At 42.3% G+C, this 14622-nt stretch overlaps 2 protein-coding genes across 2 annotated transcripts; both read left to right on the top strand.

Annotated features, from left to right (window-relative positions):
- Positions 1-132: 132 nt before the first annotated feature.
- Positions 133-6135, top strand: anxa4 (annexin A4). The gene is made up of 13 exons (XM_067257876.1): positions 133-268; positions 1167-1218; positions 1565-1652; positions 2720-2814; positions 3574-3687; positions 3797-3887; positions 4224-4303; positions 4708-4764; positions 4862-4955; positions 5196-5291; positions 5444-5502; positions 5643-5765; positions 5879-6135. Exons 2-13 carry the CDS (start codon positions 1210-1212, stop codon positions 5936-5938), a joined length of 966 nt encoding a protein of 321 aa, XP_067113977.1. The 5' UTR covers positions 133-268; positions 1167-1209; the 3' UTR covers positions 5939-6135.
- Positions 6136-7587: 1452 nt separating this feature from the next.
- On the top strand, positions 7588-10364 carry LOC136964010 (beta-4C adrenergic receptor-like). The gene is made up of 2 exons (XM_067257875.1): positions 7588-7681; positions 8118-10364. The coding sequence occupies exon 2, from the start codon at positions 8147-8149 to the stop codon at positions 9299-9301; it is 1155 nt and encodes a 384-aa protein (XP_067113976.1). The 5' UTR covers positions 7588-7681; positions 8118-8146; the 3' UTR covers positions 9302-10364.
- Positions 10365-14622: the final 4258 nt, after the last annotated feature.

Raw genomic sequence — 14622 nt, 5'->3', positions numbered from 1 at the left:
GGAGAATGAGACATTAATGATTGAGCACTAATCTTCATTCATTCGTGTATGAGTGGATTTTGGTTTTGAGAGTTGTCAGCTGATCTGAGGTCCACTAAAGTCTGCGGTGCTGAATGCAGCATAAAGGGGTGGGATCCAAGGGGAGGTTTTACAGTTCGGATCCATAAAGGTGGATGTTACACGCCAAGTTACATACGTTACACCCTGAAGCGACACTCTGAAGCGACTTCACACCTCAGAACTTTTTGGAACAATAGAAGTCTCGAAGGTTAGTGTTACCGCAGATAAATGTTACAATGATTCTAACATTGAAGTTCCCTCTTGAAAAGATTTACGCTAGTTGAAGGGTGTGTCTATGAGAAAAGAAAGGTTGCTTGACGAACAGTTTTCCGGGTAGTGGCCATTGCCTTGGAGAGTTCTAGCAAGTATTAGCCTAAGTATAAAAATAAAAGTAAATTCAATGTAGAACTTATCGCCTATAACTTCTCAAGATTGAGCAGATCATCCACCAAGACCCTGCTAACGTGGCAGTGGGTTAACTTACAATGACACAATGTAATTTGGAGTCACTTCAGTGAAGTTCATCGATCATGTTGTATCGAGTAGGCGACACCAACACTATTTGTGTTAACCAACGTTAACTTACCCACACACTTGGGGAAAAGGTCCCAGAAGCATACATTTACTTTTAAGCAAAAATGTTATATATATATATATATAAATTGACACTTCTTCGGATATTCGTTATGTTGGGCCTATCGTTTGAATTGAAAGAACGAGACCTGGGTTAAAATGCTTTTGATTACGGGGTCAATTCGTGATTGTTGGTAAGATGATCTCAGAGAATCTGCCAAGTGGAGTGGAGTAATGAGGAGTCCCCCAACGATTCGGGTGACTTGTGAGAAGGTCTTTTTGTTTTAATGACACACACAGAGGACAATTGAACGCGATCACGGAAAAAACGCTTTTAGAATATTGCATGCACTATTAATGAGAGACTAATGATGAATAAGTATAGGAAGTTAGCTTAAGTTACCTGCCAAAGAAAACCCTACTGAACTATAAAGTGACCATGATTTCTGCTTGATACATCAACCCCTTACTTTGTAACTAGTTGATGTAACTTCATGAATAATGTATTCAAAAGTGATTTTCCTTTTTTCTAGCTCTTTCCATTTCTTACGTTTGGATTCTTATATCTCCATTACCATGGCGGCAGTAAGTCCATCCCAGCACAGACACTAAACTTTTTAATGTATGCATAATGAGTTTGAAATGAGGAGCCATTATCAATATAATATTATTTCAATATTATATAATCATAAGTTACTTATGATTCCTGAAAACTGATGTCACAGCAGTTCCAAAATGTGGCAGGGTAACTTTCTACCAATCACGGGTATCTTATAAACATAGAAACAGTGTCAGGTGCTTAATACTGTGCTTTTGTATTTCCAAACTTTATTCACAGATACTTTAGCCATGATTATTAGAGTATTGCATCAAAGTGTGACTGCAGTGCATGTCTAAATGTATTGTTTGCCATTATGATGTGTCACTCCAGATTGGCAATCGGGGCACTGTCAAGGAGGCTTCTGGTTTCAACCCAGAGGAGGATGTCCAACGTCTGAGAGGAGCCATGAAGGGGGCCGGTAAGTTACCCCTCTCCAGATAAAAACAAATAAAGTAGGCCTGCATAATAGAAGCATTGTCTTTTAGCTTGATTATATTCCGTGCCCTTAGTGTCCTGATTCTATCCTTAAACTCCACTTGAGTGTAGAGCAGTAGGAAAGAGCTGTCCTGCACAAGAGACGGCACTGCATTTGTGGAAATAAAAAATCTAGGCTGCAGTGGTTTCCATTGTATGACCTCATTCGTTCCTCTTCAGTTGACCCCTTCAACGTTTCTGTTTTCAACCGTGTTGAGAAGCGTTATGGTATAGTCATGTCTTATTGCCTTACATTTTCGTTGTTGATTGTCTTTCTCCTCAGTTTGGTGTTGGCTTTGTCTATTGTTAGATGGTAGCTTACAGGGCAACACTGTGTAGTAAAGTAGTAAAGTCCTCAAAGGTTTTTTTCAATTTGGTGAATCATGGCACCATGCATGGAATGCTGATGAAGTTAGGGATTTGTAATCACCTTCGCCTGACTCTAGTTTTAGATGGATCACTTCTTGTGAACAGTGCCTGACTCTCACATTCATGCAGGTTTATTTCAGGCTGGATTCCGAATGGTCATGAACCACTGTACCTTATAGAACATAATTGAAAAGCAATCTTGTCCTCAAAGCAAAAACATGGTTAATGTTGTAAATGATCTTTTTAACAGCAGGATAAAAAGTGAGGGAATATCAAGTTCAAGTCTTTATTGTCAGATGCACAGAACAACACAGGGTCAGACTTGGCAATGAAATTCGTAGGACAAGACAACGCAAAGCACCCTGGCATAACATAACATATAAGTACACAGAACATAGATTACATCTATGATAAGCTAAAATATAGTAAACCTCCTAATATGCAATATTCAATACAGTATACTAAACCTCTAAATACACATAATAACCTATACTAACCTTATAAACCTATACTAACGTAAGACAAGTGAAGTACAATAGTGCAATATTGCTGATAATGCAACCAATAGCTGAAATAACCTATAATAACCTTTTATAAACCTATGCTAACCTATAAAAACATGTGTGAACTTTTTTTCTCCAGGCACTGACGAGGCAGCTGTCATTGACATCCTGTCTCATCGTACGATTGCTCAGAGGCAACGCATCAAGGAGGCTTACAAGCAGACCGTCGGCAAGGTGTGATACACTCGTAGCATTTTACACAATCATAGCTAATGTCAATTGGCACGTTTACAGTTTTTTTTCCCAAAGACCAGCTGTACGCATACTCTAAAATAGAGATGGCTGCTGTCTCTAATGACTTCTTTAATTGTGCCTGTATTTGCGTATATGGGTGGGGCAGGTTGGGCAGATGGTAACGCTGGCTAACTATTAACCTTTTACACACAGATGCATATCGGCTGTATGTTGACAGGAAACAGAGAAGCTAGTTTATCGCCGCGTTAAACCCCTAATCTTGCTCAATATATTAACTAAATAAAGGGAAGTTTGGTTTCTGTTTACTATACTGGCACTAGAGATAGTGAGCTTACAGACAGTGGCATAGACAGGGAACTGTTGATGAAGATATCCGTCGGTTGTATGACCGCAGCGGGAAGAGCAAAGATTGCAAGTGGAATCCTTGCAGACAGAAACGGTGAGTCATGGCAGGAGAGGCCCGGACGCAGTCATTGGCTAGCTGTCAAGGAACAGCCTGTCTTTCATAAACGCCAACGTCCAATGTTTCCGCAACCACACCCTGGAGACCATAACCTTGTTTCTGATCACTGTGAGCCACTCTTGCTAGGCCGTATGTTATCTTAAATGCAACGTGCCTCTTTCGACATGGCGTCGAATTGTCTCGTGGAAATGAACTTCAATCCTTTTCTGAGCAGGCACAAGGAGATTGTTTTCCTTTTCTCCGTCCCATCGCCACATTTCTTTCGTTCTTCATAGGACCTGAATGATGACCTGCGTTCCGAGTTGACGGGCAACTTTGAGAAAGTGGTCCTGGGTCTTCTGATGCTGGCTCCTGTGTATGACGCCTATGAGCTGAAAAACGCCATCAAGGTTAGACACTGTTACCCTCCATTCCCACAGTGACTGGATTTTTACATGCATTTACTACTGTAGCATCAGTACACTATATCATGCTGTTTATCTCCTCCCTGAATATCAGGGTGCTGGAACTGAGGAGGCCGGTCTGATTGACATCCTTGCCTCAAGGACAAATGCTGAAATGAGAGCCATCACCGCCTTCTATAAAAAAGGTAGCTACACTGTCTCTTTAAGCCATCTCAATCAAATCGCATGCTGATTGTATAGGCAAATTTCTGAGTTCAGCACAATGTGGATTAAATCCGATCTGACAATATTGGGCCTATTGATGGACATTGAGACAGAATATGAACACAATAGTTCATGGTAGGTAGGGCTTTAATTGATGAAAAAAAAGGTATTCATATTTGATTTTCTGCTTTTAATTATTGACAGCGTTTTTTTGCAAAGAAAGTTTCTAGTTTTCTGGTTAGTTGTACTCTTAACATGCTGTTTGAGTTGGTTGCAATTGTATCGCTATTATTGATTACCTGTCTTTTGGACGGCAGAATACGAGAACAGTTTGGAAGATGATATCTGTGGTGATACATCAGGAATGTTCCAGAGAGTTCTAGTCTCACTTCTCACGGTAAATCACACTCTGTTTATGACCTCCCCCCCCAGCTTGACCCATGATGTAAACTCTAATCTACTGCAAATACACACCTAGATGACCTTTCCTCTCATTCCATCAGAGGGATTCCATCGTTACCGTTTTATCAGGAAAACAGTCAGGCCTACTTCCTCTAATGTATCATTGACTCTCTCATCCCAGTCCTGTACAGCCATGTATTGGTGCTAACCTGAGTGTATATCTGTGGGACTTATTTGTTTTTCACAATGTATGCTTCATGTTTGGTTACCCACAATGTTTGGGGCTATCTCGTTGTTCTGTTCAGTGACCTATGCACTTTTGTAAAGCTCTCTCTTGGAAGTCGCTTCGGATAAAAGCGTCTGCTAAATGAATAAATGTAAATGTGTTCCGGTTGACAGGCAGGGCGAGATGAGGGCAACGGAGTGAATGAAGCACAGGCTGTACAGGATGCTAAGGTACGGAAACCATATACAGATGAAGGAATCATGTGCTGGGGTGATGTGCCGATGTCGCAACCGTTGGTTTGTGAAATCCGCGTACTGCTGTGTGTAGGACATCTACGAGGCCGGGGAAGCCCGATGGGGCACAGACGAGGTGAAGTTCCTCACTGTGCTCTGCGTGAGGAACCAAAACCACCTACTTCGAGGTACCTCTCCAATTTGACATAATTTTCTTTCCTTACCTCATCGACGCAGCAATCTCTGTGTCGTTCCTCCTTTTTGTGACTCAAAAATACTCGCCCCCCCTGTGGTCATTTGACAAACAACACTTTCCCCTCGCAATGGAGTTTTGGTGTTGATAACGTTAAGTTCGTACTGTCATCCTAACCCGAAAACTGTACATATCTGCACCCCCTTCCTTATACCATCTGCTCCCCCTCTCTCAGTGTTTGGGGAGTATGAAAAGATCTCTGGAAGGACTATTGAGGACAGCATCAAAAGGGAGATGTCTGGTCATCTTGAGGACGTCTTCCTGGCAATAGGTCTGACTGATCTAATGTCAACCCCTGTGATAATTTTTTTTGTATAGTCTATATTTCATGCACATGGTGCTGATAGTTATGGCTGTGTCTGTATGATGTATGTGAAATTGAAGTTTGGTGAAATGTCGAATGTGTTTGTTTGATAATTATAGTGAAATGCGTGAGGAACAAGCCAGCCTTCTTTGCTGAGCGGCTATACAAATCCATGAAGGTGATTTACCTTTTCATATCATGATGCATGTTTGGATTATGTGTAAGAAAAAACATGGAATGGTGTGGGTATAAGTCTGTGTAAATCATGTCACTTTCATGTAACTGTCGTCTTAACCAGACCACCTCCTTTTGTCTCAGGGTCTGGGTACAACAGACAGCATCCTGATAAGAATCATGGTGGCCCGGGCTGAGGTAGACATGTTGGACATCAAGGCTGAGTTCCTGAAGATGTATGGCAAGACCCTCTACTCCTTCATCAAGGTAAGAAACGGGTTACTAGATATGGCCTGGTACTAAAAGTGGATGGGGGGAAATATGTTCCCTTTTTTCCCTGTGGTCTCCAAGTCAAACTGACGATTCCTCTAATTGTTTAGGGGGACACATCGGGTGATTATCGCAAAATCCTGCTGGAGCTCTGCGGGGGAGAGCAATAGGACGGCGTTGACGTCATTCGTTGATGACTTCAACCATGCGACAAGATAATAGGTTTTTGTCTGCAGTTTCCCCTTGCTGTCGGGCAGCTGTGTTCCGACTCTCTACAATTCTAAACCCCATGCTTTTTTACAAATGAACCATGATGCCCTTTTCACAGTTTCTAGTGCTAATAAAACCAGAGACTAATTACATTTTACACCTGTCTAAGTTCCTTTTATTGATCCCATGCTATTGCATGAATAAGAGGTGTTAAGTTAGAGACCGAGCTGTCTCGAAGGCCTGGTGATGTAGACCTTACTGACCTCTGCCGCCCACAGAGAGAGACGTCTTCATCACTGACCTGTCAATGAAGTCCATTTGTTTAATTAGTTCGTTTTTGCTCATTTGTCGAGTCAGCTCACAGTCTTTTGATCCAATTACCTTAACAGCACGTTAGTTAGATTTGGAAGGCAGTAAAGCACGTAGTAATCCATTCAGGGAGGCTCCATAGCTCATAAACAGTCATTTTGACGAAGGAGCAGGCCTATTACAGGACGCGGCACAGCAATAGAAGTACTGAAACGTATGTAGTACCCTCTACTACCTGCAGGTGGGGCCACCATCATTCATTCATTTGGGGATTTGACATTGATGTCACCGCTGTATTGCATATGAGCAACAACAAGCGAAACAATAAATCTCATTGCTTGCTATAAAAATGTTTTCTTAATTACAATCCCTCTGGGAAGCAACAGCCAACAGTGAAACATGTCATGTCACAGCCCCTCAAACATCTAGGAGCAACCAGCCTCGATAACTTGAGGAAGTTGGAATCTAATATACTAATGTATTATACGGTTTTATTTTGTGAGACATTTTATACTCTAGTCAGTGGCAGGCATCACAAAGCATTCACCCAGGGCAAGCTTTCCACTGTGGACACCATTGGAAATATAGGTATGGTTTATACTGTAGGAACAGCTCTTTTCTCAGCCGTGAGCTATTGAATTGGTCAGCAAGGTTATACTGTTACAATGTAACATCTCAATTTAAGGTAGCATAATATATACTGACATTGTGCGTGAGTTTTAGGAACTGGGGTCAAGTAGTCAACCAGTCTAAACCAACTGCCATGCAAATGTGAGTCTATGCTGTTGCTGTTGCCACTGTGAGAGCATAGTGGTTGATGCTTATTACAGGCATGAAGAACATCTTGTTTCAATCCAAATATAGAGAAGGAACTGCATAAAGCCATAAACCAGTAGTGCTATTGAGATAAATACATTATATGGTCCGCAATGACAAAACAGCAAAGGTCTAAGGTCAAATCGATAGATTCCCAATGCTTATAAATTGGCTATGAGGGGTCCAGGTCCAGAAAACCAATGTTTTTGTGTATCATTGATCATCATTGATTAACACGTATTCAGGGAGTGTATATAACAAAAGAAATAAGGAGTAATTAAAGATTTGTCTACATCAGACCATTTAGATCATGTGAGTGATGTCATTACCTTTGTTGGCGATAGCATGTTTTGCAGGAAATTGCATCGCTGCAACACTCAGGAAACCACATGAAAGAAGGGAGTCATTTAGATGAAACCACATCCATGCCAGCACTGCGGAGGTCAAACAGCATACTGCTCAAACACTGAGAAGAAATGTCATAGAAATGTCTATGCACAGATGACAACTTGTTGACAGCTTTACTAAATTGCTCACCCTTGCGATGATAATCTAAACAATTCATTGGAACATTTCAGGTAGGAATGTTTTTGTAAATTTTTCATATCCACTCAAAGGATTATTTCAGGTCAGTACAAATACAGTTAACAGACTAGATCTGCCAATGGATTGTTGTAACCAGAGTTTTCAGTTGACAGCTACAGTATGGATTAGTTATATCCACTAAATGTAAGGATGCAAATGTTGCCTTTTACTTGCTTTCAAACAAATACATCAAGTTCTGACTTACGAGATGTGTTTATTTATTGTGTATTCTTTTTTTGTATAGATTTTTTTGTTGGGTGCCGCTATGAAGGTTTTGCATAAACATATTCCCTTTGTGCAATCCAACTTTAATTGCAATCTGTTAAGTGGATAGCTGGAGCATGGACAGGGGACATCCTATTGACTTTTATGTTGTGAGCACAGACGGTTCGAGTTGCTGCCACTTAGCTTCTCTTTCCTGTGCTTCAGGGACATCTGAGGGTCTGACTGAAGACAGTATGAGCAGCAACAGCCCTGCCGCACCCATGGTGACACTGCTCATTGTGCCAATTATTTTGATCACGGTGTCTGGAAACCTGCTGGTTATAATCACCATTACCCGCACCCTGCACCTCCAGACCACCACCAATGTTTTCATGACATCGCTGGCTTGTGCTGACCTCCTGGTGGGCTGTGTGGTACAGCCTCTGGGGTCCTCCCTGGTGGTGACCGGTAACTGGCTCCTCAGTGGCACGGCCTGCGAGCTCTGGATCTCCATCGACGTGCTGTGCGTGACGGCCAGCACGGGCACGCTGTGCGCCATCGCCGTGGACCGCTACGTGGCCGTCACCCGGCCCCTCAGATACCAGGTGCTGCTGGGGAAGCGGCGGGCCAGGACGATGGTGTGCGCGGTGTGGGGCGTGGGAGCGCTCGTCTCCTTTGTTCCCGTCATGAGCCAATCGTGGCGGGCTCACGATTTCAAGGAGGCCCTTCAGTGTTACCAGGAGCCCACTTGCTGTGATTTCATAACCAACACATCCTACGCCATTATCTCCTCCGCGGTGTCCTTCTATGTCCCCCTCCTGGTTATGGTTTTCGTCTATGGTCGAGTGTTCCTCATCGCCACTCGACAAGTTGGAATGATAAACCGGAGCACGCTACGCTTTCACAGTGAGAGCGACGTGGAATCTTCAGCTGGTGTCGGGGCCGTCATGGGGGGCGGTGCCGGGCACCTCGACCCAATGACAGGAGGTCGCAGGCCTACAAGACCCACAATCCTCAAGGAACACAAAGCTCTCAAGACGTTGGGGATCATCATTGGAACGTTCACCCTGTGTTGGCTCCCCTTCTTTGTGTCCAACGTCGTCAAAGTCTTCAAGCCCGGCGTCCCGCGCAAGGAGCTCTTCCTGTTCTTTAACTGGCTGGGATACGTGAACTCCGGCCTGAACCCCATCATCTACTGCCGCAGTCGTGAGTTCCGCTCTGCCTTCCGGTCCCTTCTGGGCTGCCCATGGCTCTCAGGGGTTGGTCTCTGCCGCCGGTTGAAGAGCTTGCAGAAGGCCCCCAGCCAGACTGGCCCCACTCCCGCGTTAGCGGACGGCCCGTGCCTGGAGTTGCCTCCAGGGGAAATGGATCCCGTTGATCCAGAGGCAGTCAGAATCGCACCTGTATGATTGTTTATATATATTGGTGTCAGTACAACTTTGCTTTAGGCTGTGACAGTTTTTTTTTTTTTGCCATTGTAAGCGGTGGGAGGTTGATGGCTGCTTTTTCACTTCCTTTGATCAATACCAGCGTGAGAGGTGGTTGCATGATGCAGCATGAACACTGAGAAAGCTGAAGAGATCAACTTCCCACGCTTCAGTTTTGGTTGGTTTGTTTTTGGCATGTAACTAGCGTGTGGGTGTATCGATGGGGAAGTAATGCCAGTCTAGTTTCATTAATAAAAGGCTTTCATTTGTTCATTTTTCTCAGTTGAGCTTATAGTATGAGTTATGTGTATAAGCAACATGTATTCGTATCTTCTAAAAGATCTCTCTGAAAGTGACAGTGTTTACAAGTTTACAACCTCAGGGCACAAGTTCAAAGATTACTGATAGCTGTTAGTTGGCAAGGAAATACTGTATGCTAAATTGTGCAAATGAAAATCAGTATGTGTCAGGAGGAAAGAATGTCAAACTTGTTTGTGTCATCTCGACCTAAGGATGCAAGGAAGTGACAGGTGTTTATAGCTACATGGACTGTTTCAGAGTCGGATGTTTGATCTGTCTTGACAGCACAGACCTGCTCTGGCTAGACAGCCTTAACAGATTATACCTGGAAATGTGGAAGGACGAAGCATCTGTTGCTATTCCCTGAAGACTTGTCTAGCTGGTCTGATGTCTTTGAAGGCAATATTATTTTTTTTAAATATCTGGGAAAATTGCATATTAAGTGGCACATTTTAAAGGCAGATGTAATATTGCCTCTGTTGATTTTAACCATTTATGGTTGATAATGCATATCATGAAGTATCCAAGGGTTTGTTTTCATAATTATCTTTCATAAATGTATTTCCCTCTGTCTTTTATATCAACTTTGGCAATTTAAAAGCTCATCATCCAGTTGTTGCACAAATATTTATATTTTTAGGTTGACTGCTTCCCAAGTACCAAAGCATTATGAGAAATATTTTTCTCATTTTCATTGTCTTAATGTGACAATGTATCATAAGCATTCAAATAAATGATTCTGGTAGTGTGATTGCAAGCTCATTTAAATGTGCAAGGATGCTTTTGGAATTTGAATCCCTCCTATCTTTTCACAGTATGGTTGGATAGTGCTTTTTATAAATTAATGACATAGACACCATGGAGATGTAGAGATTTATCAACTCCCCAAAACCCAGCTCATCCTTTTTTAAATAAGATATTAAAGAAAGAAATTCAAAGTTGGAACAGATTCCTGGCCGAGTATAAAACTGCATACAGGAGCAACAGGGAGTACATCATGTACTTCATGTTCACCCACAGATCTTCCTAGTCAGTTTACGACTGTGTACTGTATAAACTCCTCTACCTCAGTTGGACTGTTTACAGTCACGTAAAGTTAGATTTTATGCAGGTTGTTAGACGTCCCATGTTGTGACTCATGCTAAACTCATGACACACGTATGCATGTAAACAGCTAGCCCACAGTTCGTCTACTGGATAGCACTATTCAGAACTATGAGTCATCATAGCAGTGGTAGCTAGGCAACACTTGAACGTGGAGACCAAAACACATTTTAAGTAAAAGGATGAACTACTGATGGATCTTCCATCAACCTGGGCCCGGGGTACATGTATCACCATCCTGTATTCATTCATTGGAATCACATCAGAGTTCTGTGTGTCACTGCGCAGGGCCAGTCATGCAGGTGGCCTCAAACGACCTCCATTTCCTCACCAAACCTGTTAAATTTTGCCAGCCAATATCCTAGTGACCGTGAGGACTATTAATGAAAGATGAAGACTCTACAAGGTTCTGGGAGCATGGCCCACACCGCACAAATGGAGAAGCTTCTGATTGGCTACATCAGAATCCAATCCATGGTGTTCCATTACACAGAATGATCTACATATAACTTTTTCTTTTGAGATTCCGAAAAGGTTTGTTGGTTCCTCTCTTGAGTTCAGATTATACCTGGAAATGTGAAAGGATTAAGCATCTCATGTTATTCTCTGAAGATTTTTCCAGCTGGCCTGATGTCCTGGGAACAAATATTATTTCAGTTAAAAATGTTGTGTGCAAATATGTTGGTTTATTGAGTTCACAGTGTCTGGAAAACAAATGTTCACATATATGACAAGAAGAAGAATCACACACAACATGTGCAAATAATACATCGATATGTTGTAAGGAAGGTTGTTCTGATGCAGGGGCACTTGGGGGTTGTGTTCTGGCACACTGGAAGTGCACGGGGTGACGGGTGAGGTGGAGGAAAAGTCTGATTCCTAACAATAGCAATCTGAACTCACATTGTGCCCATCAGCATGAAGTTGAGCAGATGGATTCTCCTCTCTCCACTTTGCCAACAGCTGTTCTTACACTCACAAGGGAGCTGATTAGGAACCGATCAAGCCACAGGACATATCAAAGTCCGGAGTCTTTGGCAAGTAAGTCTCATGTAAGGTGGCAGCAGAGTACTTTCCATCAAAATCTCATAGGGACCCGATCAAATGAGTACAAAATGAGGAAGCACAAGTGTGATTTGATGTAATGTCATTATATTTTCATAATTAAACCATAGTTGAGGTGAGGGGCACTTAGCATGCACCTAAGGTGGTTTAATTCAGTGCTAAAAAAAACATGAGACCCATGAATAATGCAATGTTGTATCCCCAAAGTTTTTTCCCATATAGTTTTGTAAATTGCTAAAGAAAAGTTAAATATGTCTCTTCAGGAATGGTGTGACTATTCAGTTTGGTTCTGGGTTTATAAGTATTAATCAATCTGCAGATTGGCGAGAGATTCTAAACACCCTTGACATGAATTACGCAATGCAGACCGTGTTGTTGACACATTATTTCAGGGGCATGAAGGTCAGGAAAGGAAAGGGAAAAGACATCCCTTCTATCTTTCACAAAAGTAGACCAAAAAGCTTTTTAGTTTTTCAAGTTAAGTGGTATGAAAACTGTTGCGTGAACACCTCACTCATTTCTGCCTCTTGTCGACTACGATCCTTAGAAAATAAAAAGACCAGACAAAATATTCAGATAACAATTCAACAGTTCCATGGATACCACCTGTGGCGATATGTACCATACAGTATCATTATCTTAAACATTTAGAGAGTGAGAAACTAGGAATTGAGCAATAATACTTTTTTTGTTTGGTACCTGCCAATCACATGCTCTTCAAGATCACATTGCTTTGAATGGTTTAATTGGACGCCAACTATATGCAGTTACTTCTTCCATGTCTACACCGATTTAAATAATGACATGTTGGGAGACTTTGTGACAGATAAGGCATCCTTCTTCCATCATGTCTTCTATCTAAAACATTCTTGTTGTTGTATCATCTTGTTGTTGGACAATGATGCACCTTTTCTCTAAACCCTTGCCAGTATAATGATAATTCATTCATTGGTCTATGTTTATCAGAAGTTTCGTTTTATCATGCCACTATATCCATTATACATCCATATTACTACTTTGAAATTGTCGAAACATGTTACCTGTAAATTCAATATAATGAAATGAATGATGGAAAAAAAATCATATTTTAGCTGAATCAGCAGGGGTGCCAGCTTTTTTATTTGCAGAATAAACTGCATGAATCCTTTGAAACAGTGTGGAGACAAGTAAAGTGAACTATGATGACTGTAGTGTCACAAGGGGATGCACTACATGAGGAAACAGCAACCCCTGGTGCGACAACAAACATGGCGCAACTAGCTGGAACTGACTGGTCATACCTGGAAGATCATTGTTCTCCTGCCAGACACAACAGGGGTCGCTTTTTTGTGAGAAGCCACGAGAAGGTAAGCAACATCGTCAAACAAACAACATCCGTAACGTGAATGCAAGCTTCTCACAGTCTTGTCTCAGACACAAATCCGCAGCATAGACAAATGAGACAGAAATTCGAATTCGTGGACACTCTTTTGGATTATCTTTGTGGAATGTAGAAAACCCTCCTTTGCGCGTCTCGTATAAGCGTTTTTGTGCGAGAAAGAGAAAGAGAGAGGGTAACAGCTTCAGGACATAGGCAACTTAGGTGTTAGCCAAAATATCTTCAATCAATACCTGTTCTTGACATGAGGCCACAAAGGCAACCTTGATGTGACAGGCAGGGTGAGGGGACCCACAAGACAGTAGAGAGGGAGACGGGTGAATCCTGACAGATTATATAAAACAGAGCTATGTGAAAATTGGAGTGCCTGACAAGCCGGTTGGAGGGCTGTCACCTCACCTATGGACATCCAGACTTTGTTGACGGAAAGAGACGAACACTCACAGTTTATCAAGTAGGCATAGGCGCCACACAGCGTTAGATTCAATCCGGTCTGTGATCAAAGTAAAATTGAGAAGAAGGATGAAATGATACCCTTGGCCACTCGCTGATATAAATGTAATGGTAATAGTGGGATTGTCCAGACCTGCATATCAATGTATCACTTTCTAATTTGGTGTTCCTTTGCAATAGTTCAACCCCAATCTCTTCGCCATTCTTCATCATACTTTATCATGCTCTACCTCAACGATAGTCTGATGTAAAGGTCACAGGCAGCAAGGAAAATCCTATTTAAATCGATCATGATAACGTCAGTGAATGCACGGGGCGGACCCGAGAGCAAGGACACAGAGAGGAGTTCACGAGAACACAGGCTTTACTTTGCGAGACAAGAACATATACATTTACATTTAGTCATTTAGCAGACGCTCTTATCCAGAGCGACTTACAGTAAGTATAGGGACATTCCCCCGAGGCAAGTAGGGTGAAGTGCCTTGCCCAAGGACACAACGTCATTTGGCACGGCCGGGAATCGAACTGGCAACCTTCAGATTACTAGCCCGATTCCCTAACCGCTCAGCCACCTGACATAGCAGGGATTCTCACACAAACATCTTCAACTAGCCACAAGGTAGCAAACATATACACAGGGCAGGGATATTACACAACGGACAACAGCTGGGTGATTTGGACTAGAGACAGGTGTGTAGGGAGCCAGGAAAGTGAGACAAGACCAGGAAAGGAACACACGCCCAGGGAGACAGACAGAACACTACGGAAAACCAGGAGAACTAAAACTACACAGGGGCTAACTGAAACAGACATTGAACCAACACAGGTTCAAGATTGGGCCTCACAGATGAAACTTAGATAATATAAGATCTTATAAGATCTAGGTCATCATAAAGTCAGAGTAAAGTAAGAACAGTTTAGGGTAGCTTTAGCTGGACGTACTGTAGCAAAGTGTGGGCGACTGTACCATAGTCTAGTCTGTGAACAGTTCTACATCCTGCCT

The sequence above is a fragment of the Osmerus mordax genome, chromosome 20 (assembly GCF_038355195.1).
Source record: "Osmerus mordax isolate fOsmMor3 chromosome 20, fOsmMor3.pri, whole genome shotgun sequence".
Classification (NCBI taxonomy): Eukaryota; Metazoa; Chordata; class Actinopteri; order Osmeriformes; family Osmeridae; genus Osmerus; species Osmerus mordax.
Note: the sequence above shows the minus strand (reverse complement) of the source record. Positions and strands in the feature narration are given on the sequence as shown.